General features: G+C 49.2%; 1 protein-coding gene across 1 annotated transcript in view; it reads right to left on the bottom strand.

Moving 5' to 3' along the window:
- The window catches only part of LOC146839189 (CD5 antigen-like), a 147,434-nt gene extending 121,540 nt beyond the window's left edge, over positions 1 to 25,894 (bottom strand). Inside the window, exon 1 of the mRNA XM_085600199.1 lies at positions 25,588 to 25,894. Within this exon, the coding sequence (XP_085456325.1) occupies positions 25,588 to 25,894 (307 nt within the window). The remainder of the gene's footprint in view (positions 1 to 25,587) is intronic.
- Positions 25,895 to 26,969: the final 1,075 nt, after the last annotated feature.

Here is a 26,969-nt window from a genome sequence, read left to right as displayed (position 1 = left end):
GCGACATCCCCCAATGTCAGTGTGCAACATCCCACAATGATAGTAAGACTGCCGAATCCCACAATGATAGTAAGAGTGCAACATACCACAATGATATTAATAGTGTGGCATCTCACAATGATAGTGAGAGTGTGGCATCCCACAATGTGAGAATGCGGCACACCACAATGATAGTAAGAGTGCAGCATCCCACAATTATAGTGAGAGTAAGGCATCCCATAATGATTTAAGTGTGCAGCATCCCACATGGCGAGAGTTTGGCATCCCAGAATGAAGTAAGAATGCAGTATCCTACAATGTGAGAGTGTGGCATTCCACAATGATAGCAAGAGTGCTGTGTTACACTATCTGAGAGTGTGACACCCCACAATGATAGTAAGAGTGCAGCATCCCACAATGATATTAAGAGTGCAGCATACCACAATGTGGGAGTATGACATCCCATAATGATAGTAAGAGTGCATCATCCCACAATGTGAAAGTGCTGCTCGCCACAATTATAGTAAGAGTGCAGCATCCCACAATGTGAGAGTGCAGCATCCCACAATGATAATATTAATGAGGAATCTACAATGAAAGTTAGAGTGTGGCATCCCACAATGATATTAAGAGTGTGGCATTCCACAATGATAGTAAGAGTGCATCATCCTACAATTTGAGAGTGTGGCATCCCACAATGATAGTAAGAGTGTGGCATGCCACAATGCGAGAGTGCGGCATCCCACAATTATAGTAAGAGTGCAGTATACTCAATACCAATATCAGGGTGCGGCATCTCACAATGTTAGTATCTGTGTGGCATCCATAATAATAGTAAGACTGTGGCATCCCACAGTGATATTAAGAGTGGAGCATCCAACAATGATATCAAGAGTGGTGCATCACACAATGTGAGAATGTGGCATCCAAAAATGATAGTATCAGTGAGGCATCCCACAATGATAGTAAGAAGTGCTTTATGTTGATGTGTAAATACACTGGACGGAAAGGGAAGAAGGGGTGACGAAGGCGAAGGAGGCGTAATCGCACTAGATAGAAAGGGAAGAAGCAATGCAAGAGGGCGTGTAATCAACCTGGATGGAAAGGGACTAGGCTATGCAGAAGGGGGTGTAATAACACTTGATGAAAAGGTGAGAGGCTCTGTAGAATGAGATGTAATTGTACTGGATGAAAGGGGAAGATACAGTACAGAAGGAGGTGAAATCACACTGGAAAAAAGGTAAAGAACAGGTGAAAGAAGAGAAGGTGCAATCACACTGGACAGAAAGGGAAGAAGGGGTGTAGGAAGAGAAGGTGTAATCACACTGGAAGGAAAGTTAAGAAGGGGTATGGGAAGAGAAGATGTATACAAACTTGGTGGAAAGTTAAGAACGGGTGTAGGAGGAGGTGCAATCACAATTAATGGAAAGGGAAGAAGGGGTGTAGGAGGGGAAGGTGTAATCACACTGGAAGAAAAGTTAAGAAGGGGTATAAGAGGAGGGGTAATCACACTGGATAGAAGGTTAAGAACAGGTGAATGAGGAGAAGGTGTAATCACACTGGATAGAAAGAGAAAAAGGGTTGCAGGAGAAGAAGCTGTAATCACACTAGGGGGTTGATTCCGTTCCGGAGCCGATCCCTCCTGTTGATGAAGTACGATGTGCATAACTGCTAAAAACATGACTGACACGTAGGCTATGATTCAAGCTCCATTTTCCGTCTGAGCCGTAACTCCGAATGCCAAACTGAGTCGCCCGGAAGCAGTATCCATAGCAGTTTCTGCCCTGACAAGTACGATGCGTACAGCCTACGCGCCGGACGGGTCGCCACGTACGGCACGTCACAGCATCCGGAAAACAAGCATATCAGCTAAGATTCGCGCCACAACTCAATCCACGGCTACGAGACGGACCAGCTTGCAACTAGCAGCGTGTACGACAGAAACACATCATGAATCCCATCGCGCAGGTCATACCAGTACTCTACATCTATGACCGGATCAGGAACTGACACCGACGGCGCAGACGATAAGTCAGACACCTACCACACAAACAAACGACACGTACCTGCAAAATGGTACACACACACAGGGGATCCACATCCTGACCACTAACAACAGGCCACCATATGGGTTGCATGGCCAGCACCACTACCACCCTCACCCATAGGGCTTATGTTGCCGATCACCCCTGCCACCCCCACCCATAGGGGACCTGTTGCCCATCACCCCTGCCACCCCCACCCATAGGGCTTATGTTGCCCATCACCCCTGGCACCCCTACTCATAGGGCTTATGTTGCCCATCACCCCTGCCACCCCCACCCATAGGGGACCTGTTGCCCATCACGCCTGCCACCCCCCCTCATAGGGGACCTGTTGCCCATCACTCCTGCCATCCCCACACATAGGGGACCTGTTGCCCATCACCCCTGCCACCCCCACCCATAGGGCTTATGTTGCCCATCACCCCTGGCACCCCCACTCATAGGGGACCTGTTGCTCATCACCCCTGCCACCCCCACTCATAGGAGACCTGTTGTCCATCACCCCTGCCACCCCCACCCATAGGGGACCTGTTACCCAGCACCCCTGCCACCCCCACTCATAGGGCATATGTTGCCCATCACCCCTGGCATCCCTACTCATAGGGCATATGTTGCCCAGCACCCCTGGCATTCCCACTCATAGGGCTTATGTTGCCCATCTCCCCTGTCACCCCCACTCATAGGGGACCTGTTGCCCATCACCCCTGCCACCCCCACCCATAGGGGACCTTTGCCCAGCACCCCTGCCACCCCCACTCATAGGGCATATGTTGCCCATCACCCCTGGCACACCCACTCATAGGACTTATTTTGCCCATCACCCCTGCCACCCCCACTTATAGGGGATCTGTTGCACATCTCCCCTGCCACCCCCTCCCATAGAGGACCTGTTCCTCAGCACCCCTGCCACCCCCACACATAGGGCATATGTTGCCCCCCACCCCTGGCACCCCCATTCATAGGGTTTATGTTGTCCATCACCCCTGCCACCCCCACTCATAGGAGACCTGTTGCCTATCACCCCTGCCACCCCGCTCATAGGGCATATATTGCCCATCACCCCTGCCACCCCCACTCATGGGATGGGTGATGCGCCACACATCCATCATACTCCAACATTAGGTATGTCAGCAAAATACATCCCCCTAACATCATGACAACAGTGTGTAGTCTGTGACAAATGCCCACAACAGTGATTATGACTTCAAACATACAATGTAACTAACAGCACATGTGTGACTAACAAATGAGTGTGCCCTACACAAGGCAAGCATCACTATAGCACTGTATCAATGTAAAAAGAACACCCCCTCACTGTGTAGAACAAAAGTTAAGTGTGGGCTTCCAAACTGCAGCAAATGTTGAGCATTGTAGTGATGGGTTCTAAACCCCCCCTCATCACAGTGACCGAAAGGTAAGTGTCATCATGGACAAAGCTGCAATTGCCAAACAGCATGTATGATTCCCGGTCCCAACACATCAAACACTCCTGGGGCAAACTAGTGGCTGTGTCCCATTCCTTCAGAGATGTGGTGAGGCTAACAGTGCTGTGAAGACATAACATACTCTCGGCCATGTACAGACAAGCACCACCCATGGGGGCTGTCAATGCATACAGTGTACAATGACACAAGAGCAGAAGTGACCATCACCAAGCATACACACATCTCGAAAATAGACACACTAATCAAAACAACCTGTGGAGACTGTAGGTGTCAGCTCACAAACTCCCATTCCATGCCAGCAATGGCACCTAACAACCAGGATGAATGTGCACAATGATGTGATATGACTCGCAGGGACAGCAGGGCCAATCACAGAAACAGCATCCAGACAATGGCCCACAACAGCAATACCAATGCACTGATGCAGATGCACAAACACAAACAGGCAACCTCACACTGCACATCTGACACAACATGTGTGTGTGTGTGTGTTTGTGTCTCAGTATCCCCAGGCAACTACACAACACATGAGGGGGGCTGAACCACAGTGACACAGATGTGGACACAGTGGCATACAAGAGTAAACCATCATTGGGACACTCTTAGTTGGCAATCAGGCATTGTGAGATGAGAGGGAGCACAACTGATACATGTAACACATGCTGGAATGAACACCAACTAACACAGCAAGAGACTGACACACTACCCCCAGGGACCAGACATTGGGGTGACACAAGCATGCATGACACCTCCACTGTGATGACAAAGGTAGATGTCGTACAAACTGGGAAACCCAGACATGTGTCCTGTCCCAAAAACTTACATCACACATACACAAACACAAATCACTCAGCATGGCCCGTCATCGATGGACAAACGGGAGCTAGGGGCCCATCCATGCAAACATTTACATTAGTACACACTTAACACCACACACCCTGAACTGCAACAATGTGCATCTGTGAAGCACACATGGACAGGTGATATTGCACATGCACCCATGACAAACACAGGAATGATGGGAGGAACTAAGGTGCACAGACTCATCACACAAGGACAGTTTACAACCCTGGTGAATGACAGACATACTGCACTGTATGCGGTACATGCTCATGACGTCAAAGCTCACTTAACCTTCAGAATACCTGCCACAGTCCCAGGGCAATGCAGAACCCAAGGAGAACCACAAGGCACACATGCTGACACCTGCAAACATTGCAGCCCTGAACCCGACAAGTGGGAGCAGTCACACACACATACACATGTCTCAATCACTGAAAGGTAACACCTAGGGACAACTACTTGATAATGCGAACAAACAAGAGCCTTGGGGACCCCTGACTGTGTCCCATCTGCGTCTGACAACATCATGACCACTCAGAACTGGCAAATCCCAATGATGAAACACCAATTAACAGTAGTGTGTCATGCACCCACACATCTGGTAGCCCATGGCAAAGTTGTGGGATGAACACAGTACCACTCAGCAAGCATCAACAACAGGAACAAATCAAGGGAACACTGCCTGTGTATGAAAAGGGATGTGGACACACACACACACATAATCATACAACACCCACCATGGGCCCAGGCTATGTCACGGGACAACACACTTACTTGAGGGGACCCAACTCCTGTGGAAGCCCAGCTGTGCCAAACATAGTCACAGCACGTCTCAGTCATGTCAGCAGAACACTTGGTCAGTCAGCCATCAGTTACCACACAATGAAGGCTCTGGTCACAACAGCCTGGGTACGGGAGTCTCCCCTAAGTCATCAATCAATCAATCAAACATTTGTAAAGCACGCTACATACCTGTGAGGGTCTCAAGGTGCTGGGGGGAGAGGAGGGGGGGTACTGCTGCTGATCGAAGAGCCAGGTCTTGAGGAGTCGTCTGAAGGCTAGCAGGTCCTGGGTCTGACGTAGGTTCATAGGGAGGGTGCTCCAGGTCTTGGCGGCGAGGTAGGAGAAGGATCTGCCGCCGGCGGTGGTTTTCCGGATGCGTGGAACTGTGGCGAGGGCGAGGTCGGCAGAGCGGAGGTTGCCGGCGGGGATGTAGAAGCTGAGTCGGTCGTTGAGATATGCTGGTCCGGTGTTGTGAAGGGCTTTGTGTGCGTGGATGAGGAGTTTGAAGGTGATCCTCTTGCTGACGGGGAGCCAATGCAGGCCTCTCAGGTGGGGTGTGATGTGGCTGCTTCGGGGGACGTCGAGGATCAGTCTTGCTGAGGCATTCTGGATGCGTTGCAGCCATCTCAGGAGCTTGGTTGTTGTTCCTGCGTAGAGGGCGTTCCCGTAGTCCAGTCTGCTGGTGACGAGGGCCTGGGTGACGGTTTTTCTCGTGTCGGAGGGGATCCATTTGAAGATTCTGCGGAGCAATCGGAGGGTTTTGAAGCAGGATGCGGAGATGGCGTTGACTTGCTTGGTCATGGAGAGGGCGGGGTCGAGGATGACCCCCAGGTTGCGTGCGTGGTCGATGGGTTCTGGGGCTGTTCCTAGCGATGTGGGCCACCAGGAGTTGTCCCAGGCTGATGGGGTTGGGCCGAGGATGAGGACCTCCGTCTTGTCTGAGTTCAGCTTCAGCCTGCTGTCCTTCATCCATTCGGCGACGGCCTTCATTCCTCTCTGGAGGTTGGCTTTGGCGGTGTGGGGTCTTTGGTGAGGGATATGATCAGCTGGGTGTCATCGGCATAGGAGATGATGTTGAGGCTGTGTTGTCGTGCGACGCGGGCGAGTGGTGCCATGTAGATGTTGAACAGCATTGGGCTAAGGAACGATCCCTGTGGGACGCCGCAGATGATCTCGGTGGTCTTGGATCGGAAGGGTGGGAGGCGGACACTCTGGGTTCTGCCGGAGAGGCAGGATGTGGTCCATGTCAGTGCCTTCTCCTGGATTCCGGCGTCATGGAGGCGTGTTGCTAGTTTGCGGTGGCAGACCGTGTCGAAGGCTGCAGATAGGTCCAGGAGGATGAGGGCGGCTGTTTCTCCTTTGTCCATCAGGATCCTGATGTCATCGGTGGTGGCGATGAGGGCGGTCTCGGTGCTATGGTTGCTCCGGAAGCCGGACTGGGACGAGTCCAGGATGTTATTGTCTTCGAGGTAGCAGGTCAGCTGTCTGTTGACAATCTTCTCTGTGACTTTCGCCCGGAAGGGGAGCAGGGAGATGGGCCGGAAGTTCTTGAGGTCCTTGGGGTCCGCCTTGGGTTTCTTTAGAAGGGCGTTGAACTCGGCGTGCTTTCAGCTCTTCGGGAAGGTTGCTGTCTCGAAGGAGAAGTTGATTGTCTTCCGGAGGTGGGGTGCGATGGCTGTGCTGGCTGTGTTGAAAGTGTGGTGAGGGCATGGGTCAGATGGGGATCCGGAGTGGATGGTGTTCATGGTCTTGATGGTGTCTTCGATGCTGACGTTGGACCAGGAGGTCAGGCGATTGGTGCCGGTGGGGGCCTGCGAGCAGGTAGTCTCGACGGTTGATGTGGGGGTGTCGGAGTTGAAGCTGTCGTGGATGTCTGTGATCTTGCGGTGAAAGAAGGTGGCCAGTGAGTCGCACAGGTCTTGTGATGGTGGAATGTCGTTGGTGTTGGAGCTGGGGTTGGAGAGTTCTTTCACGATGCTGAAGAGCTCTTTGGAGTTGTGTGCGTTGTTGTCTAGGCGGTCCTTGAAGGCAGTACTTGAAGGCGGTCCTGATGAGTTGGTGGTGTCTGCGGGTGGCGTTCTTGTGGGTGGTGTAGCTGTCTGGTGTTCGGTCGCGGAGCCAGTTCTTCTCTAGCTTCCGGCAGGTGCGCTTGGAGGTCCGGAGGTCATCGGTGAACCATGCGGCTTTCTTGTTGGTGTGATTGGTTGCGGAGGTCTAGAGTGGGGCGAGGTTGTCGGTGCAGTCGCTGATCCACTGTTTGAGGTTGATGGCGGCGGTGTTGGGGTCGGCGGGTGGTCCTAGGGCAAGTGTGGTGGTCAGTTGGTTCTTGGTGACCTTGCCCCAGCAGCAGCGTGGCAGCCGTTGGGTGCGTTGGTGTGTGGTGGGTTTCCTGAAGGTGAAGTGGACGCATCTGTGGTTGGTCCAGTGGGGTTCGGTGGTGTGGTTGAAGGAGATTTAGGGGCTTGCAGAGAAGATGGGGTCCAGTGTATGTCCGGCGGCGTGGGTGGGTGTTGTCACAAGTTGTTTGAGTCTGAGGTTGGCGAGATTGTCGATCAGGGTGGTGGAGTTGGCGTCGTTGTTGTTCTCGAGGTGGAAGTTCAGGTCTCCGAGGAGGATGTAGTCCGTTGAGGCGAGGGCGTGGGTGCTGATGAGGTCGGCGAGGGTGTCGCTGAACTGCGGTCGGGGTCCAGGTGGTCTGTAGATGAGTGTTCCTCTGAGGGTGGTTTTGGGGTCTGTGTGGATCTGGAAGTGCATGTGCTCGGCGGTGGTGAGGGTGTCGTCGGTGTTGGTCGAGACTCTGAGGGTGTCCTTGTGAATGATGGCGATTCCTCTCCCCACTCTGTTGGTGCAGTCTCTGCGGGAGATTTTGTAGCCCTCTGGGATGGCTATGGCGATGTCTGGTGCCGAGGTGGTGTTTAGCCAGGTCTCCGTCAGGAAGGCGACATCGGGGGCTGTTGAGTTTAGGAGGTCCCAGAGTTCGATGGCGTGCTTGCGAGCGGAGCGAGTTTTGAGGGGGATGCAACGGAGGTGGTTGGGTTCTCTGGTAGAAGGTTTGGTGTGCCGGATGCTGGTGGAGCTGCAGTTCCGGCAGGTGAAGGGCCCTTTGGTCAGCTTTGGGGAGGCCTGGTAACAGGAGTAGTTTTGTCTGGGGTTGAGTGCGTGGACAGTGCTGGAGTCATAGAGTAGTCTGGTGTTGTGGCGGCCTCGGGGTCCAGGGGTTCTGGCGCCGGGCGCGGTCCAGGCACGGACGGGCTTGCCTTTGGCGCGCCCGCTGCACGCGTCCACTGCGCATCCTGGTGGCGTCCTCCATAAGAGGCGAAGTGGGAGGGAGGAGCAGCTGGGAGGTGGGAGTGGGGCGGCCAATGGGCGACGAGGGACGGGACACAGAAGGTAAAGTGGGCGGGGCCGCAGGGGGGCAGCAGCGGGAGGAGGGAAGCAGGAAGCGGGGAGCAGGGGAACAGAGCAGGGGCACTGGGCGCTTGAGAGCCCAAAATAGGAGAAAAAACAGCAGAAAATACAATAAACAGTCAAAAAAATACAGTGACAGTCTAAAGAAACCCCAGTCAACAAACCATAAGCAGGAAGCACAGGAGTGCGCCAGCCGCGAACTCACGGCAGCGGCGGCAGCGAGGCAGGAGTCACGGGTGCACAGGAGGAGCCGTGGGGCGTGGGGAGTGACCTGACCTGCGAGCAGGGTCAAGGGTCACACTCACTGCCACGCGGCGCCCTTCATAAGAAGCCAAGTGGGAGGGAGGAGCAGCTGGGAGGCGGGAGCGGGGCGGCCAATGGGCGACGAGGGACAGGACACAGAAAGTAAAGTGGGCGGGTCGCAGGGGGGCAGCAGCGGGAGGCGGGAAGCGGGAAGCAGGGAGCAGGGGAACAGAGCTGGGGCACTGGGCACTTGAGAGCCCAAAATAGGAGAAAAAACAGCAGAAAATACAATAAACAGTAAAAAAAATACAGTGACAGTCTAAAGAAACCCCAGTCAACAAACCATAAGCAGGAAGCACAGGAGTGCGCCAGCCGCAAAGTCATGGCAGCGGCGGCAGCGGGGCAGGAGTCACGGGCGCACAGGAGGAGCCGTGGGGCGTGGGGAGCGACCTGACCTGCAAGCAGGGTCAAGTCATCTGCACATACTCAAAACATATGTACAGCAAGTTGCACAGAGGACTCAGTTACTCCTATACCAATGATGCCCACACCTGGAGGTCCAGTGGTGATGTGCACAAAGTCATGGAAATAGACAAATTGGACAATGGGAAGCACATCATATGTGCATGGGTGCAAGCCAGAGATGTGAAAATGCAAATCAAATGTACACAGAGATGTCCACAAATAGTGGATCATGACACACCCAGGTAGCTGCAAAGGATGACATGGGTACCGACCACAATAGGATACATATCTCATGGACCACATGGAGTACCTCACATCAACACCTCAGTATTCAACATTGGAAACCAAGGATTACAGGTGCAAGGGCATGTTAAACATCATCAACCTAATGTACAGCTAAATCAAGTTCACAGGGATAAAGAAAAAAGCTTTATTCAGCATATTAAAAGTTAAACGTCCGTTCAAACAAAAGGCCAATGGCCAGTCTATTAACAAATGCCAAGGAGTGAACTAGAGTGACAACTGTCACACGTTGCTTGCCTGCACTGCTAAGGACAGGGGACATCCCCTTGGAGGGGGCAGGTTAGGCACCACAGGGACAAGATCAGGGCGCAGCAGAAGGAGGCAGTGAAGAGGTGGTGGATGCAGGAGAGACACTGGCAACTGCAGTGGAGCTGACTGAAGTGGCGGGTGCAGTCACAACTGTGGGGCACAAGTCAGATGGGGTGGGTGCCGGCACAACTTCAGTGGGCAGGTCAGATGGAGTGGATTGCAGTGCCCAAGTCAGACGGGGTGGTCGTGGACTCCACTGCAGTGCCTAAATCCATGTGAGCGGAATGGGGTACAGGTGAGGTCGGCAGGACAGATGGGGGACACGGTCCCCACATCAGTGGCACTAACCATCTGACCAGGTATGGAGGAGCAAGTGGTAGGGGGGAGGGCCTCAGCATTTTGGTGATGGTGTATCTGTGGGTGGGAGAACCCGGGGCAGGGAGTGGCAGGGGAACCTCTGGAGTGGTGGCCTGGGGGATGGAGGACGGAGACTTTGCCTTGCAACTGTGTGGCGGCGGTGGGGTCTTGCTCTTCCGGCTCCAGGGGGACTTGCGGGTTGGGGTCTCAGTCTGACTGCGCCTGGGGGAGGGTGTCTGGGTGTGAGGGGCACTCCCCTCTGTGTGTGGGGACTTCCTCTTCCCCTTGTAATCTGGATCTGCTGGGTCGGTGGGGAAGAGGCCAAGGTCACAGAGGAAGAGCTTCTGTGGAGATGGGGGTGCAGGTGAGGCAAGGGAAGGGGGCTGGGAGGGAGAGGTTTTGGAGGACTGCGGAGTGGTTGTGGATGACTGTGTGTGTGTCTGCAAACCATCCCCTGTGAGTGTGGTATCAGTCCCCTGCGCTTGCTTGTGTGCACGTCTCAACCTTAGTTTGGGTGTTTGTGTGAGGCCCTTGTCTTTGGCTTTGTGAGAATGTGCAGGTGTGTGTGTGCTTAGGATAGGTAGGCTGCTAGGAATTGTGGGTGGTGCAGGGGTAGGAGGGGTGCGGGACTGTTGGAGGAGGGACACTGCTGCCGTCAGGGAGGAGGCCACGGACTAATTGGTCCTCTGTAGGGCAGACATGCCAGATGAAATGCCCTCCATGAATGACACCAGTTGCGTCAACAGACTTGTGTGTGCATGGAGGACCTACAGCATCGACGTTTGCCCTACATGGATCTGTCTAAGTAAGTCCACAGACTCCTCACTCAGGGCAGCAGGGGACACAGGGGCAGGGGGTGCGGTACCTGGCACAAAGGAGAAAAGCTCCTGAACACGGGAGCCTCCAGGGACCTCTGGGATGGGAGCCAATGGGAGGGTGGTGATGGTGGTGGTGGGGGCGGTGGCGGGGACAGCCTCACTAGCTGGGGTTTGGTGGCTGCTGACACCCGCCTCCACAAGGGAGTCCTCCTCAGAGCTGCTGTGGCCCTCAGCTGGGGGGATGGTGCTGATGACTCCTGTGTGGCTCCACTCGCCCTCCGTGCTACTGGGTCCCCCCCAACTCCTCTCCTCTGTCCCTGTCAGGCACTGTGGCTCCTCCTGGTCCGTGGAGCTGTCCCCTCCTGTGGCTGTGGATGTATCTGGATAGGAATAGGAAGTAAGAGAACAACATCAGTCACCTGCACTGACTGCACACACCACAGTGAGTACATCACATCACAGGGCAAGCCCTGGCATCATCAGCTGAACACTGCTCAAAGTGCCAACACTGTTTAGAGTAAGCCAATTGTCAATCTCAACATCAACAATGGCACTCATATCCGTCCTGGACTTGCACCCATATGTCTGTTGCATGCTTGATGCTAACACCCCAATGGCCCGACATGCACCACTCACACATTAGTTGTACATGCAAGTGAACATGTAGGAATATGTCACTATACACACAGCACATCTCTTGCTACTGACTCAGTAGAGGTGTCCGGATGAAGGGATGGGCAGAGACTCATTTCACATGCTTGTGATGCATGCCAGCAACACACACTATGATGTTTTCATGTCCTGATGGGCAAGGCCACTATGGGGTGCATGGTGCACACTTTAACACAATGCAGGATCACTCATAGCAAGTTAAATGCCATGGCACTGGCATGCCCTGAAAGTCAGTCAACACTGTCTCCTGTCACAGGGGCAGGGCATCCAGGCAACAACAGTATGCACTGTCTCACAATCATAGCTCAGGGGTAAACCTAACTCTGCAGATGACAGGTGCACTTGCCCATCCCCTGCAAACAACATATCCAGGACCCAGAATACCCCACATCATGCAAATCAGACATATGAGTCTCTGCAAACACAACTCCCTGTACATTAACACATCACAGTCTGCCATGCATGTAACCCAGCTGCCTGAAGGACACAGTTGCATACACCATTATGCGCTGTCAGATGATCACACACCTATATGTCACACAGGTCTTGTCTCTCACAGTCACATTGCAGATGTCCTGCTGACCCACAAAATCATGGACACCCCAGTTGTACGTAAGAACAAGCCACACCATAATGACACAGAGGCAGACACCTGAAGGCACATGTCACTAAGCACAACCTGTAATTTGATACACAGGAGTGGGATTACAGTGTTTCTAAATGCCCTTGAGGAGGCATGACTGCCCAGGTCTACGTGGCCCTGGACAGTAGTCAGGTGGCTAAGCAAGTGTGACATACTTGATACACATGCTCCTGAGGCCCCAGAATTGGAGTCCCCTGCTGCATGGGGTTATTTGGAATACCCCAGCCAAATGTGGTGAGTCAGACCAGCAATTGGAACACATCTCAAGGGCACACACAGATCACATGTCAGATCTCAGGCATTGGGGAAACAATTGAACCACCCATGAAACACACAACAAAGTCACGGAAACAGATGCTGTCCGGTAGCTGAAGCATAGCTGACTGCAGGGACACAGTGCTCTAGTGACACAAGCAACAAACTGTAGGGGCCACACCTGTGGAACAGATGAGTAGGGTGCATCACACAATTGAGGGACCTGAGTATTGGACTACAAGACCTACGTAATGTGGAAGTGTGACCAGGCCAAAAGACTGCAATTAGCATGTCAGACATAGTACACAGATTAGGCATGGACTTAACCCTTTCCTGCTGCTGTCTGGCCTTCAGCTGCCTATCCAGGTCCGGGAAGACCACCGCCAGGATCCGGAGCATGTGGGGGGTCAGGGTCTGGTGTCCGCTCCTCCTGCGTAGAGGTGACAGCTTCAGCTGGACTCTAGCTATCCTTCGGGTCCAGCCCTGAAGGTCCTGCCACCTCTTCTGGCAGTTGCGGATCCGGCGCTTGTAGACCCCCACCAAACAAACTGCCCGGGCGATGGTCAGCCATATCTCCTGCTTCTGGTGGGCATCAACCTGTGAGGATGACAAAGTTAAAAGTACATTAACACAAATGCCCCATATTTGTGCTGCACACATTTGGAGATACATGTCATCATCACAAAGGAAAATGAGTTACACAGGTAGTGCAACCATGGGGAAGGACATATCACCTGCATGTCTGACATGTTAACAATGCCTGGGAAGTTTAAGCATGCACTAATGCACTTTAACAGCCGAACACCTGTTCATTACATGTACTTACACACTTTGGTTGATGAAAGTAGTCAGTGAGAATGCTTGTCACTGGTGTACACACTGCTAGTACTGCTAGTCAGACAACATGCATAATTAGGAAGGCAGTGGACTGCACACTCACCTGCTCCCCTGGTTTCCCATACTGCTTGCTGTTCTGTGGAAGGAGCCCATCCAGCAGGGCCTGGTTCTCCTCCTCAGTGAAGGCTGGGACCCTCTCCACAGTACGTGCCATAGCAGGAGCCAGAGGATGCAGAGACAGCAGCAGTGGTAGCAGGAATGTGGTCCAGTAGCATGTAGTGCAGGCCAGTGAGCTCCCTGGGGGCCAGCCAGCCTTATATCTGTGCTGCAGAGGCAGAATCTGTGCCATGTGTCCCAAGTGATATGTCCAACACGTTGCATTCTATGAATCTGGCCAATCCATGGAAAAGTAAGACTCGTACACGCCTTCTGCATCGTACAAATCTTCACCTTCATGAAACACTAGTAATTTCAACATTTTTGTTGGCATCCAACTGAATTTCCAGCGCACAACTCGTACAAGTTTTGAATCCGCATCAGTCTCCATGACAGTCCACAGCCAATGGGTGCGCCCGGCTCTGTCAACTGACTGTACAACGCGTATTTTGAGAATACACATGCACCCGTCTCCATACGATTCAATCGCCAAGGCGTACGCCTGTCTTGGACCATGCCTGCCCGACACGTATGCATGATAGTCACCCGCGTCGGACCTCATTGCAGTCAATGGCAAGCGTACGCACGGCTCGGTCATGAACCGTGCAATGCGTACGCATTGTCACCCACGTCGGAGCTCATTGGTGTGACTATTCAACAGATTCAACACACAATTACTTGCCAGGGACACCTGTGCACACCTAACACACTACAGCATTGCCCACACAGTGTCCCATGGCATGTAATGCTGCATTCTCTGTGTGTTTGGGGGGGCAACATTTGGTTTGTTGGGTGCCACTTTTGTGCAGCCACTCCCAGGCTGTGCATGTGTACATGGGGGCAGAATCCTTTGTGTGTCGTTCACATTACCACTGTGATGTGCAAATGTACAGTAATGGGCATGAGTCACTGACACAGTTTCATGTTGGATCTGTTTAGGGCATGTCACATACACCCTGAGTCCTGGGGGTGATGGCATGTACATCACAGTGAGACCTGTAGCCACAATTCTGATGTGCACCCACAGTCTGTGTGCATGTTGTGTCTCAGATGTGGCTGATCAAATGTGCCCAATGGGAGACAGTCTCCACATCCATGTGGTATATGCATCTACCTTAATGGTGTGTGTGTGTGTGTCTAAGAGACATACATGTAGGGCCTGCAGGGACAACAGTGCCCACTACCTGTGGGACTCACGCTTGTCTTGTGGTGTGTACGTGATACGCCATGTCCATGACATTGTCAATGTTCCAATACAGGGACCCTGGGTATCTGCATGGCAAAGATCTGTGATGCCTGGGAGACATCAGGCCTTACTTGTCACTGTGGTGTGTGTTTGGAACGTCACAGCAGTACATAGGTCGGGTGACTCAGCCAGATGATTGGCCATTGCACGACATGGGACTCATGTGGACATGTGGGATTGAGATGTGAGGTGATGGACATGTATGTGACATATGTGTCCATGCCCAACAGCACACACCTCAGTACATTGTGTAATGTCATGATCTATCATGTGATATTGAGCCTGGTCATGTTCATCTCTGTTCTGCAGGGCACCAGCTGTCCATCGACTGCTCCAAGACCTTGCAACCATGCAGGAACGCGACTGCATCCGATGGTACCCCTTCACCAGACCACTGATTGAGGAGTTGGCGGAGCAGTTGGCGCCACATCTGCTACCTGGCCGGACATACCCTACAGCACTCACCCCAGAGGTGAAGGTGATGGCAGCCCTGCACTTCTTTGCTATTTGTACCTTCCAGTACACTGTGGCTACTGCTGGTGGTATGTCACAAACTATGTTTAGTCGGGTGCTACGCAATGTCTTGGAGGGGATGTTGCATTTCCTAGACCTGTACATCAAGTACCCTAGCCCAGCTCAGCTCCCTGAAATAAAGGATACCTTTTATACACTGGGGGGATGCCGAAAGTCATCGGATCTATTGATGGTACACATGTGGCCCTGATACCACCACAGGCACATGAGCAGTCATGCCGGAACAGGAAACATTTCCACTCCATCAATGCTCTGGTGGTATGTCTTGCAGACATGTGTATCACACACGTGTGTGCATGTTTCCCCGGTTCTGCACACGATGCCTACATCATGAGGAGTAGTCGCATTGAAACACTGATGTCACAGATGCCAGACCAGCGTGACTGGCTTGTCGGTGTATACTGACTGTTTGCCATTGTGTGTGTTTGGCAATGTTGTATTCCGCACTCCTACAAAGCTCTGCTAATTGTTCAATTGTTTGTGTGTAGGTGACTCCGGATACCCCAACATGCCGTGGTTGCTGCCACCCCTCAGGAACCCTGTGACACCAGCCGAGATGCGCTACAAAGAGGCACATGGTCGGAGCAGGAGGGTGATTGAACGGACATTCAGCCTCCTGAAAAGCCGCTTTCGCTGCCTGGACAAGACCAGAGGGGCCCTCCCATATGAACCTGCAAAGGTGTGCAAAATAATCCTTGTATGCTGCATGCTACACAACATGGCAGTGCGGAAGAAGGTGCCTCTCATCCAGGATGACGATGACGATGACCAACCTCCGGCACCTGTGGAGTATCCCGGCCTGGGCTAAGATGCCAGTGATGATGAGGATGAGGGTGACGTCCGCTCACAGCTCATCAACAACTTCTTCACCGGAAAGTGAGTTTTCTAGGATTGTTATGTCAATGTCTGGAGTTAGCCTGGAATGTGTTGTGGCTGCTCTGTTGCTGTCTGAGTGTGTCTGTGTGCCACTTGACTGGATGCGTGCAGTGATGTGTCCATTCAGGTGGTGTGTACTCCACAATACTGCTAACTTGTTTCTGCGTAGGTTTATTGTGACATGTTTGGTGCATGTGTATTGTATTTCTCTCCTGTTTTGCTGTGCTTTTGACTGTGTCTTGTGTCTGTCCTTCACAGGGTAATTTGCCTGTTGTTTGTTCAACACTGACCCCCAACACCCAGAATCCAACACCAGTGTGGGAGTAGTCAATTGACATCAAGTGATGTGCCACACACCCCTGGACTACAATTCTCAGACTCTCTGTAACCGTGTGTCCACCGTAACGTACAATAGCCTTGCAACTATCGTGGAATAAACATGTTGCTGATGTGTAATGTACCTGTGCTATGATGTGTTAGGTGCATTGTCTGTCTTCCCGCATCTGAGTGACATTTGCTTACCTCACCAGTGGACGTGTTACCACTGACTGTGGATAGGTGTTGTGGTTGTGCATACCTATGTGTTTCAGGTCACCATCATTGTGTGTGATGAGTAACATGGCCATGGTGAGTATATGTTGTGTTGCCATTGTGGTGTGTCTCCCTCACACGTGTCACATCACAATGACTCACCTAACGTTGGTCACATTGTTGCAGTATTTGGCATGCACTGTGTTGTGTAGCAAATCGACATCTCCATGACACATGACAATTTGGAATCACAACAGAGGCAAGTATGGTGTACTGGTAAGTTTATTTTCGAACATGTGTGAGGAAAGTGCACAGGATGGTGGGTGCTGTACATTGGTTTTGGAATCCAAAGTTCACATTAGAGTTGGAAGTGCTGGTAGATGAAAAGTCCAGCGTAAAGTCCACAGTCATCTGCTACATTGGCCCAACATGAACCCTCCATGTCATGTGGGCGAGTTATGTGCGATGGAACAAGGTGAACGGGTTGCGCACAAATAACATTGTCCAGAACAGGTTTAGAGACACTGGGGGATGTGCTGGGAAATCTGCCTCTCACATGTCCTTCTTCGGACGACCCCTCTTCTTCTTGGGGTGGATCCTCAGGTGCAGGCCTCTGCGGTGCAGGGGACTCTCCGCCAGAGTCCTCCTCCCTCCCTGTGTCGCTGGCAGATGGTGTTGCAACAGATGTTGTGGCCACACAGGGAGGTGTGGACAGGTTTGTGTTGATCTGGCGGAGGCATTGGAGTATGTCCCGATGCACCGCAGTAAGGGCATCCCACTTGGCCTCCATGCGGCCATGGTGGGCAGCCTGCTCCTGTTGCATGTCCTTGAGGATCCCCACAACCTGGCCAAATCCTCCGGTGCTATCCTGGTACGCATCTATGATGCGTGCCAGTTGGGGGTCAACATGCAGTCCAGACCCCTCTGCAAGGCGCACCCTCTGCCTCCCACCGCTCCCAGCACCCCTATCCACACGGGCAGGACCAGCGGCGGGACACACAGGTGACACTGGGACCCCTTGGGTGGTGTTGCTGGTGGTGTTTGCTGTAGCTTCCGGGGGGTCCTGTGTCCCTGTGCTGTGGGTGTTCAGTGGCCTTGGTCTGTCCGTGTTGGCGTGGGAGTCCTGTCGGTTTCCAGATGCTGGAGGCGTGGGTACAGGGAGTGCAGATGTTGATGCTGCTGGTGCTGCATGATGACTCACACCGGAGGGGCCAGGTTGGTCGTCGTCATCCGAAGAGGACAGAGACAGAGTCAAACCAGAGAGCTCAGTGTCCACCAGAGTCTGGGCCTGGGAATCCTCTTCATTTGGTGCTGAGTCCCCAGCACCACCTGTGTTTGGAAGAGACACACGATGTGAGTTATGTTTCTACATGCATCGATGGTTCACAAACATGACATTTTCTACTGTACGAACAGATACCTGCCTGTACACTGCTTTTTCCCAGCTTGTCACAGACAGAGTTTGATATTGTTGGTGCCCATGTCCCAGCATGACCTTGTGCTCCCCACAACAGAGCCCAGTGTCAGATATCTTGTCAGTCCCTTCCCACTTCCTGTGTGGCGAGCATGGTTCAGTGTATGCTTGTTGCGCCATGTGGGTTGGTGTAGATTGTCTGTGACTGCGACTCCCATCATACTCTTGGCTACACCCCCCTTCCCAGCATGTCCATACTTCCTCCCTCTTGACTCTGCTTCCCTGTGAGGCGGTGTGACAGCAATGGCAAGATGGCTGACTGTGAAGTCCTGGTGTTTGTGGTAGCTCAGTTCCCAGCAGGGCCTTGTGCTCCCCACAACGGAGACCAGTGTCAGACATCTTGTCAATCCCTTCCCACTCCCTCTGAGGCGAGCATGGTTCAGTGTATGCTTGTTGGGCCATGTGGGTTGGTGTAGATTGTCTGTGACTGCGACTCCCATCATACTCTTAGCTACACCCCCCTTCCCAGCATGCCCATACTTCCTCCCTCTTGACTCTGCTTCCCTGTGAGGCGGTGTGACAGCAATGGCAAGTTGGCTGACTGCGAAATCCTGATGTTTGTTTGGCTACAAGTCCAAAGAGAGCCCCTGTGCTTCACACAGCTGCACCCAGTGCGGGGTGTCTTTTGATGATGTTTCACAGAGGTGTGAGTCAATGCATTCTACCCGGTGAGTTGTGTGGAGTTTGTGTTGATGGGGGTGTGTGTTTCCACATGCTGGTAAGTATGGTCAGAGCAGTCAGTCCTCCTTCCCACCCGGCCAGACATCCCACCGTGAAACGTGCGTCCATTGGAGGGAGTGCTAGTTGTCTTTCAGGATGTCAGTCAGTGGTGTCCTGCTTCTGATTTGCGCACATGCCCTAGCAGGGCCTTGTGCTCCCCACAGCAGGACTCAGTGTCAGCCATATTGTCAGTCATTTTCCACTCCCTGTGATGTGGGCATGTTTCAGAGAGGTCTTGATGGGCCAATTTTGAGGGGGAGCATTATCTGTGAGTACAGACCCCATCATGCTTTTGGATACACTCACTTCACCTGCATCCCCACAATTCCTTCCTGTCAGTCAGCTGCACTGTGAGGTAGTGTGTTTGTGGTGGTAAACTGTCTGGCAGTGTCTATTTAGCATTGTGCCACTACCTTGCTCTATTTGTTTGTAGGTTGGTGCATGTCATGACACAGTTCGAAGTCACTATGAGATGGCAGGTATTGTGTCTGTCTGAATGGTATACACATCTTGGATTGATTATCTATTGGTTACTGTAGCTTTGCTTGCGGTGCATGGTTTCACTGTCCCCTTGCCACACAATCTTGGGTATGTTGTTTGTGCACTCACCAGGCTCTGGTATGTCTGTTAGCCCATGGACGCTCTATGGTGGTAGGATGTCCCGCACCTTCTCCTCCCAGGTCCTGAAGTAGACTGGTTTGGCAGGAGGGCCACCGCCGGTGCACTGACTCAGGGCGTGATCTTTTCCGATGAGTTTCTTGACCCTCCTGTGCACGTCATACCACCTGTTCTGGACATCGTCCTTTGTGCGCCTTTCTGGTGCTTGGGCATTCACCTTGTCCACAATCCTCGCCCACATCTTTGTTTTCTGTGACATGGGGGTCCTTTGGACCAATGTACCAAACAAATGTGTCTCTACTCTGATGATCTCGTCTACCAGCACTTCTAACTCACTATCTGTGAACTTTGTATTCTTCTTTGGGGGCATGGTGATGGGTGGTGGTGGTGAGGGATGTGTGTGTGAGGGTGCAAGTGAGGGTGGGTTGGTGTTGGTTCTGCTGGCTGTATGTGTGTATGATGTTGGATGAGGTGCTGATGGTGTGTGAGTTGTGTGATGGGTGAGTTGTGTGTGTTTGTGGTTGCTGTGTAATGGTGTTTGCTGCTGGCTGTGTCTCCTGTTTGCAAAGGATGATGGTAGTGATTGTAGTCCTTTATATATTTGGAGTTGTGGGTGTGTCTTTGTCCCAGGTTGTTTTTTAATTTTGTATTTATTGGCTTTGTCATTGCTTGTTTGGTCCTTTTTTTGTCTTTTTTCCTCTGGGTTTTTGTAGGCATTAAGGAGACGTTCATCTGACGGATACGGACGCTGATATTGTCTCATGCGGGCTTCTCCTCCTCGTTCACGCTGCCTATCTTCTGTGTTTCATACGCGTCGGTCGCAAAGGTCTCTATTGCTTGTTGGCCTGTTTTTCTGTGCATGTCGGTCGTGCGGCTTGGTCTCCGTGCGAGTCGGTCTGAGTTTCCATGCATTGCATCGTACTGCGCGGATCGCACAGCGCGGGTACCGTTCGGTCGGGTTCATTCCGGGTTTGTGTCGGTCGGTGAAATTTGCATCGGTTTTCCGGCCGGATCACTATTTTCCCTACGGCTCGGTCATACGGCTTGTATTCCGTACGTGTTGGTTGTAATTCACACGCGTTGCATAGTACTGCATGGGTCGTACTGCACTGGTCTGTGTCGGTCGATATCCAGTCCGGGTCCGTGTCGGTCGGTTCGTTTTGCGGCCGGAATCAGAATCGGCCCCTAGATGGAAAGTTAAGAAGGGGTGTAGGAGAAGGTGTAATCACACTGGATGGAAAGGGAAGATGGGGTGCAGGCGAAGAAGGTGTAATCACATTGGAAGGAAAGTAAAGAAGGAGTGTTGGAGGAGGAAGAGGGATGCAACAGTCCTCTTTTGCCCTAATCACCCCAATTTTATGCTTGATACTGGTGGTAACTGACTCTGACTGTGCCATGGGCTCTGCTTACCAGATCATGGGCCAGTGCTCTGATTATAAGGAATGTGGTGATTAGTTTAATTACAATTGGTACTGACAGCCTAGCTGTAAGTCCCTAGTATATAATAGCGTAAGTCCGCTTAGAGGCACAGTAGAGTTAATGTACTTACGTGTGCACTACTGTGTTTCCTGCTGTCATTTTAAAGGCAGGCTGCTTTTACATTAAGTTTATATGCAAATTTGACTTTGGATTTAAAGGTACGTACAAAGTCTACAACTACCTTATTTTTACATATAAGCCACCCCAAGGTCTCCCCTAGGTGCCTCATGAGGAGGGTGCCTTGTAACTATAAGCAGGGACATTATAAAAGTTGTTTTATATGCCCTGGTGATGGAAAAACAGTCAATTTCATTTCCCCCATTGTAGAAAAATAGCTCTTTAAGTTAACATAGGAATATTTTATTTAAGCACAAATATTGACAGGAGCGAGCTAGAAATGTCAAATTATAGTTATGATACGTCCAACAACTTGCCACTGTTAGATTTATAATAACTATTACACAAAAGAAGTTGCAGAACTTTCTTTTCTATAGGCCAAAATCCAGCCTTCCAGCTGCTATCTCCTGATTGGCCAGCATCTGCCAGGCGGAGCCCAGCTTTCTTAATGAGGTGTGAAGTGGCCTGCTAGCAAGACAAAGGATTTCCTGTGGGTGGAGAACTGCAGCTGCAGAAGCATAGGACAGGACAGGGGTCTTAAAAGGGAAAATGACACTGTATGACAACACAGATTTACCCCCACATCCCCAGCCACACAGGAGCTCCTGTGATTAGATTAGTGAAGGGGCTGGAGAGGTTCCCTGACAGATCATTGACAATGAAAATATCAATGTAAAAATGATCAAATCAAAAATGCAGGACACAAAAATATCGACTTTGAAATACTAAAACAGGTGAGTACAAAAATATCGAAAAAGAAATATTGTTTACAAAAATATAGTTGTATTATTAAATATCGATGTTTTAAATATATATAATTTAAAATGTTAAAATAAACAAAACAAAATTGATAACAGTAATTTATAAAAAAATATTTTAAATAATACATATTATTATTAAAATAAATAAAACAAATAATTATATAAATCACAACAATATAAAATAAATTATTAAAGGACAAAATAAGTACATATATATTTCCCACTACATTAAAAAAAACATTTTTAGACTAAATAAATATAAAAATAAATGTTCCCACCTAATACAACACAATAACAAAAGTGTTTATATCACACAAAAATAAAATGTACTACTCTAACTACACTGAATATAAAATTACATAAAATATTACATTGCAAAATAATATAATTTTTTATACCCACTGCAATTAACACAACAATAAAAATTATACTCAACAAAAATAAAACATTTAATTTTCCCACTGCAGTCAGAGCACCAGTAGGGAAAATGTTGGATTGCGGAAGGGTGACATTTACTACTCTCACTGTAGTTGGAGCAACAGTAGGGAAAGTGTTGGATAACGGAGGGGTAAAATTCACTATTACAATTCCAGTCAATGCAACAGTAGGGAAAGTGCTGGATTGCGGAGGGGTAAAATGTACTATTCCCACTCCAGTCAGTGGAAAAGTAGGGAAAGTGTTCGGTTGCGGAGGGGTAGAAATTATTATTCCCACTCCAGGGAATGCAACAGTAGGGAGAGCGCTGGATTGTAGAGGGGTAACATTTATTATTCTCATTATTCTCATTCCAGTCAATGGAAAAGTAGGGAAAGTGTTGGATTGCGGAGCGGAAAAAGTTACTATTTCCACTCCAGTCAATGCAACACTAGGGAAAGTGTTGGTTTGTGGGGGGGAACAAATTAATATTCCCACTCCAGTCAGTTCAACATTAGGGAAAGTATGGAATGTGGAGGGGAAAAAATACTATTCCCACTCCACTAATTGTAACAATAAAACAATTAAAATATCTTAAACAAAATTCAAAAAATTTAAAAACTTTAAATACATTTAAACAAATACGTTGAATACAAAATATATTTAGGATTAAAAATGTAAAATTGATTTACCTCCCAGCCCATACCCCTACAAAACACACATCTAAATTTAAATATTTTACACGCACAATTAACATAATTATTTATCAATTAAACAAATATTATTTATGAAAATCTAAATTATAAATTCATTAAAATTAATTAACTTCCCACGCTTAGCATAGGCCCCAGAACCCCCACCTAAAATTAAATGTAAAAAACAATTAATAGCACAATTAATTAATTTACAATTAAGTAAATATTAATATTTCAACAAGTAATTAACAAATAAAATAAAATAGTTTACTCCCCACCCTTTACCTGTATGAAGCCCACAACCTAAACCTTAAAAACATTTAATTAAACAATTAACAACATTGCCAATAATCACCAGCATAAGTTCAATCTTTCTTGAACGAAACTTGTTGGCTGGAGCGCATGTTGTCTGATGACGCTTAAAATAAAGGATGGCCTTACGTAAAGAATTTGCTCAGTCTTACTTATTGGAAAAGACATCTTGGGAGTGCACCTCTTCACGTGTATACAGTTTCTATTCTGCTTTGCAGTATGCAGCTAACAGCGGCAGGTGCAGGAGTTGTATGTGCACACCATCTCTCATTACCTTCTGACAATCAAAAGAGGAACTTAGCGGTTAAGTGTGGCTATTGTGGTTGGTTGTTGCACATTGTTAAAAAATAATCATGAATTAATTATAATTAAATTACTTTTCACCCTATAGCCCTATAAACCCACAAATTACTATACAACTAAAAAACACAACATTTAATTAAATTAAGTTTTATAACTACTAAAAATTTAATTAATATTGCAGGAAATTATATTTTAAACAACTATATTTCTACAAACGACATTAATGACTTCTATATTGTATAAATTGATATTACTCACCATCAAATCGATATTTTTAACTCGATACTATCGTAGTTCAGTTTTTGTACCCTTGATATTTTGACTCATTACCAGCTGAAAGGGGTGTGTTAGAGAATCTTAGTCACACCAATGGGTTGGCTTTGCCAGATTTAACCATTCAGGAGAAAGTTTCTCCTTCTTGGATTTCGGGGGAATAGTGGTTTCTGGTGCAACAATATGCCACACTTTGGAGGAAGTGGTCATATCTGAGGGTAGAACCGTGCTTCCCAATGGTCAGGATTGTCCCCCTGCTCAGGAAGACTGCATAAATATTGAAGAGTTGCCAAGCAACTCAGATCTAGTGCTTGAAACAATAAGGAAAAGAAGGACTGCCCAGCTGAAACCCTGATCTGCACCTAAAGGACTGCACTTTGAAGGACTCCACCTGCTGTACAATCTGGTATTATAGCCCTAAGGACTTTGCCTGGCTTCACAAGGATTAAGGAGTGGACTCCCTGCAAACTGCAGAGCTCACCTGCATCATCTCCACCAAGAAGTCTCCATCCTTGAGTGCGTCCAGTTGATATTTAAGATTTTGCCAAGTGCATTGCGGGAAGGATGAAGTTCCAGACCTTTGAGCAAGTTTTGGAAAAAGCTCCATAAGGTGACCGACCAAATGTCGAGAATCAAGCCAACTACATCGAACTGCGACCCTGCCTGGATATCAAGTCCATCCCAATGAAAGCTTCGGAGCTCAAGACTTCCAGGAGATGACTGGGGCCTCACGCAGAATGAAGCCAACAACGTTGACCCAAATCTGGCTTGAAGAAGAGACTTGCTCCACGTTTGAGTAAAAATCCTCCAAACAAGTCTCTAAGTGCAAAGGTAAAATTTTGACTGAAACCTTTCGCTTAATGTGTCTGACCAGGGCTCCATTGTGGTTGGCCTAAAACGTTGACTTTGTTCCGGTCAAGCGCGACTAGATGTCTCAATTTGGCACTCTTGGTTTTTAAAAACTAGAAAGTTTTTATTCTTTAAAAATGTACAGCTTCTCTTCCCTACATTGGATTTATGTCGTTTTTATGTCTATTTGTTCATAAAAATGTAACCTATTTTTGTAAATTGTTGTTGGAGTTTTATTGTGCAATGTGTCTTGGAAAGAACAGAAGAGCTGTAGGAGGAGGTGTAATCGCACTGGAAGGAAAGGGAAGAGGTTCTGGTGGAGGAGGTGCAATCACACTGGATGAAAAGGGATGAAGTGCTGTAGGAAGAGGTGTAATCACACTGGATGGAAAGGGAAGAAGCGGTGCAGGAGTAAGTGTCATTCCACGGGTTGGAAAGGGAAGAAGTGCTGTTAGAGGAGATGTAATCAAAGTGGATGTAAAGAAACATTGCAGGAGGACGTGTTATCACTCTGGACAGAAAGGGAAGAAGTGGTGCAGAAGGAGAAGATGTAATTACACTGATGGAAAGGGAGGTAGAGATGTACGAGGAGGTGTATTCACTAAGGATAGTAAGGAAGAAGTGCTGTAGGAGGAGGTGTAATAAGACTGGATGGAAAGGTAAGAAGTGTTGTCAGAGGAGGCGCAATCACACTGGACAGAAAAGGAGGAAGTGCTGTACGAGGAGGTTTAATCGTAATGGATGGAAATAGTAGAAGTGGTGGGAGGACTCTCCTAGAGAAGGGTGATCAAGAGGTTGTGGATGGGGAAGACCTGTACTCTCCATTGCCTGTTTTTGTTGAGGTTGGGTTCCATGGCAGCCAGAAGTGGTTTTGTAGTTCTTACCTGTACAGTTGACTGCTGCATATCTTCCATCATAACAAAAGTCCTGTGTCTTTCTGCTGTAAGGACACTGCCGAAGTCTGTTTTCATTGCCTTTGCATTTGACATCAGACATCCTAATTGGCTCATTTTTGTTTGCTCCGAAGGCTGAGGCTGGAAGGACTGAAATTGGAACTCCACAGTCCAGCTCTCTACACACCACAGCAGCATCTTTCATGTCCCATTGACTGTCGCAGACTCGTTCCCACTGGAAAAACAACCTCAACTGTACAATCCCAGCACAGGGGGCTTTGGAGCCTGTCAGTCGCATATCTGCTGTGTCTTAAAAGAAGGAAAATATATTTATAGATAAACAGTAATATTTATTCAACAATATCAAGACCTTTTTTCCCACTGTCTACCATGATTAAAGGAATAAAGAGACAGCTAAAGAAAGCTGTTTTAATCATACTTATGTGGACACTGATAACTTCTGAGGTCAGAGGTCAGTTCCTATCACACTGTTCTGTATTAAGAAATGCTTCTAAAGTTTCCACACTTAATTCTTTTTACATGCACACATGTAGTTTCCCAACTCATGCAGAAAGCACACGATGGGAAACAAAAACACTGGAGACACAAACTAACTGAAAAGTCTATCAGGATTGGTGACATAATCTTGGAATCAGTGGTAATTCACTGATGCAGAAAGTAGATTTCATTCACAAGCACATTTCATGTGTATGGGTGGGTAGACAATGGGTCTAAGATTGGAAAATGCATGTTCTGTCTTCTCTTCTCTTGTCCCTGTCAGTGGTTGAAACTCTGGCACATTTACATATTTGAGTTATTAAAGCACAAAGCAGCATCAGTGATGCACAGTCCCTGGCAGGGTATTTTTCCTGATTCTTTCGAACTCATATGAATGGTTTGAGTGCATCAGACAAACAATACAAAAAGGATGCGAATAAAATATCAAATGTGCAACACAAAAAAGAACATTTCTGACACTAGTTTTAGAAACTAAATCACAGACAGGGGTTAGGGATCTGTTATTCTTAGGAGTTCAGCGGCAGCACTGAGAGAGAAAGCAAGTATGCTGACAAGAAGAGTGGGGAATGCACTTTCAAAACTACTTTTCAGGTGGAGAAAAAACGTATTCAATGGGGTGGACATTATAACCCCATGTTGGACTTGACCCTTTTACAGGGTCAGCCCCTAAGGTTTTGCTTTCACCCTCCTGTCTTCTGAACCCATTTCTGTAGGCTGTTAGCACTCTGAGCACTTTACATCTGCTAACCAGTGCTAATGTGCTAAAGTGCTTCTGGTCTCTCCCTTTAAACATAGTGAAATTGGCTACACCCGATTGACACATTTAATTTACTTGCAACTCTCTCGTAAAGTAG

This window comes from Triturus cristatus, chromosome 4_2 (genome assembly GCF_964204655.1).
Source record: "Triturus cristatus chromosome 4_2, aTriCri1.1, whole genome shotgun sequence".
Taxonomy (NCBI): domain Eukaryota; kingdom Metazoa; phylum Chordata; class Amphibia; order Caudata; family Salamandridae; genus Triturus; species Triturus cristatus.
The sequence above is the reverse complement of the archived record's forward strand: the minus strand, read 5'-3'. Positions and strand labels throughout refer to the sequence as shown.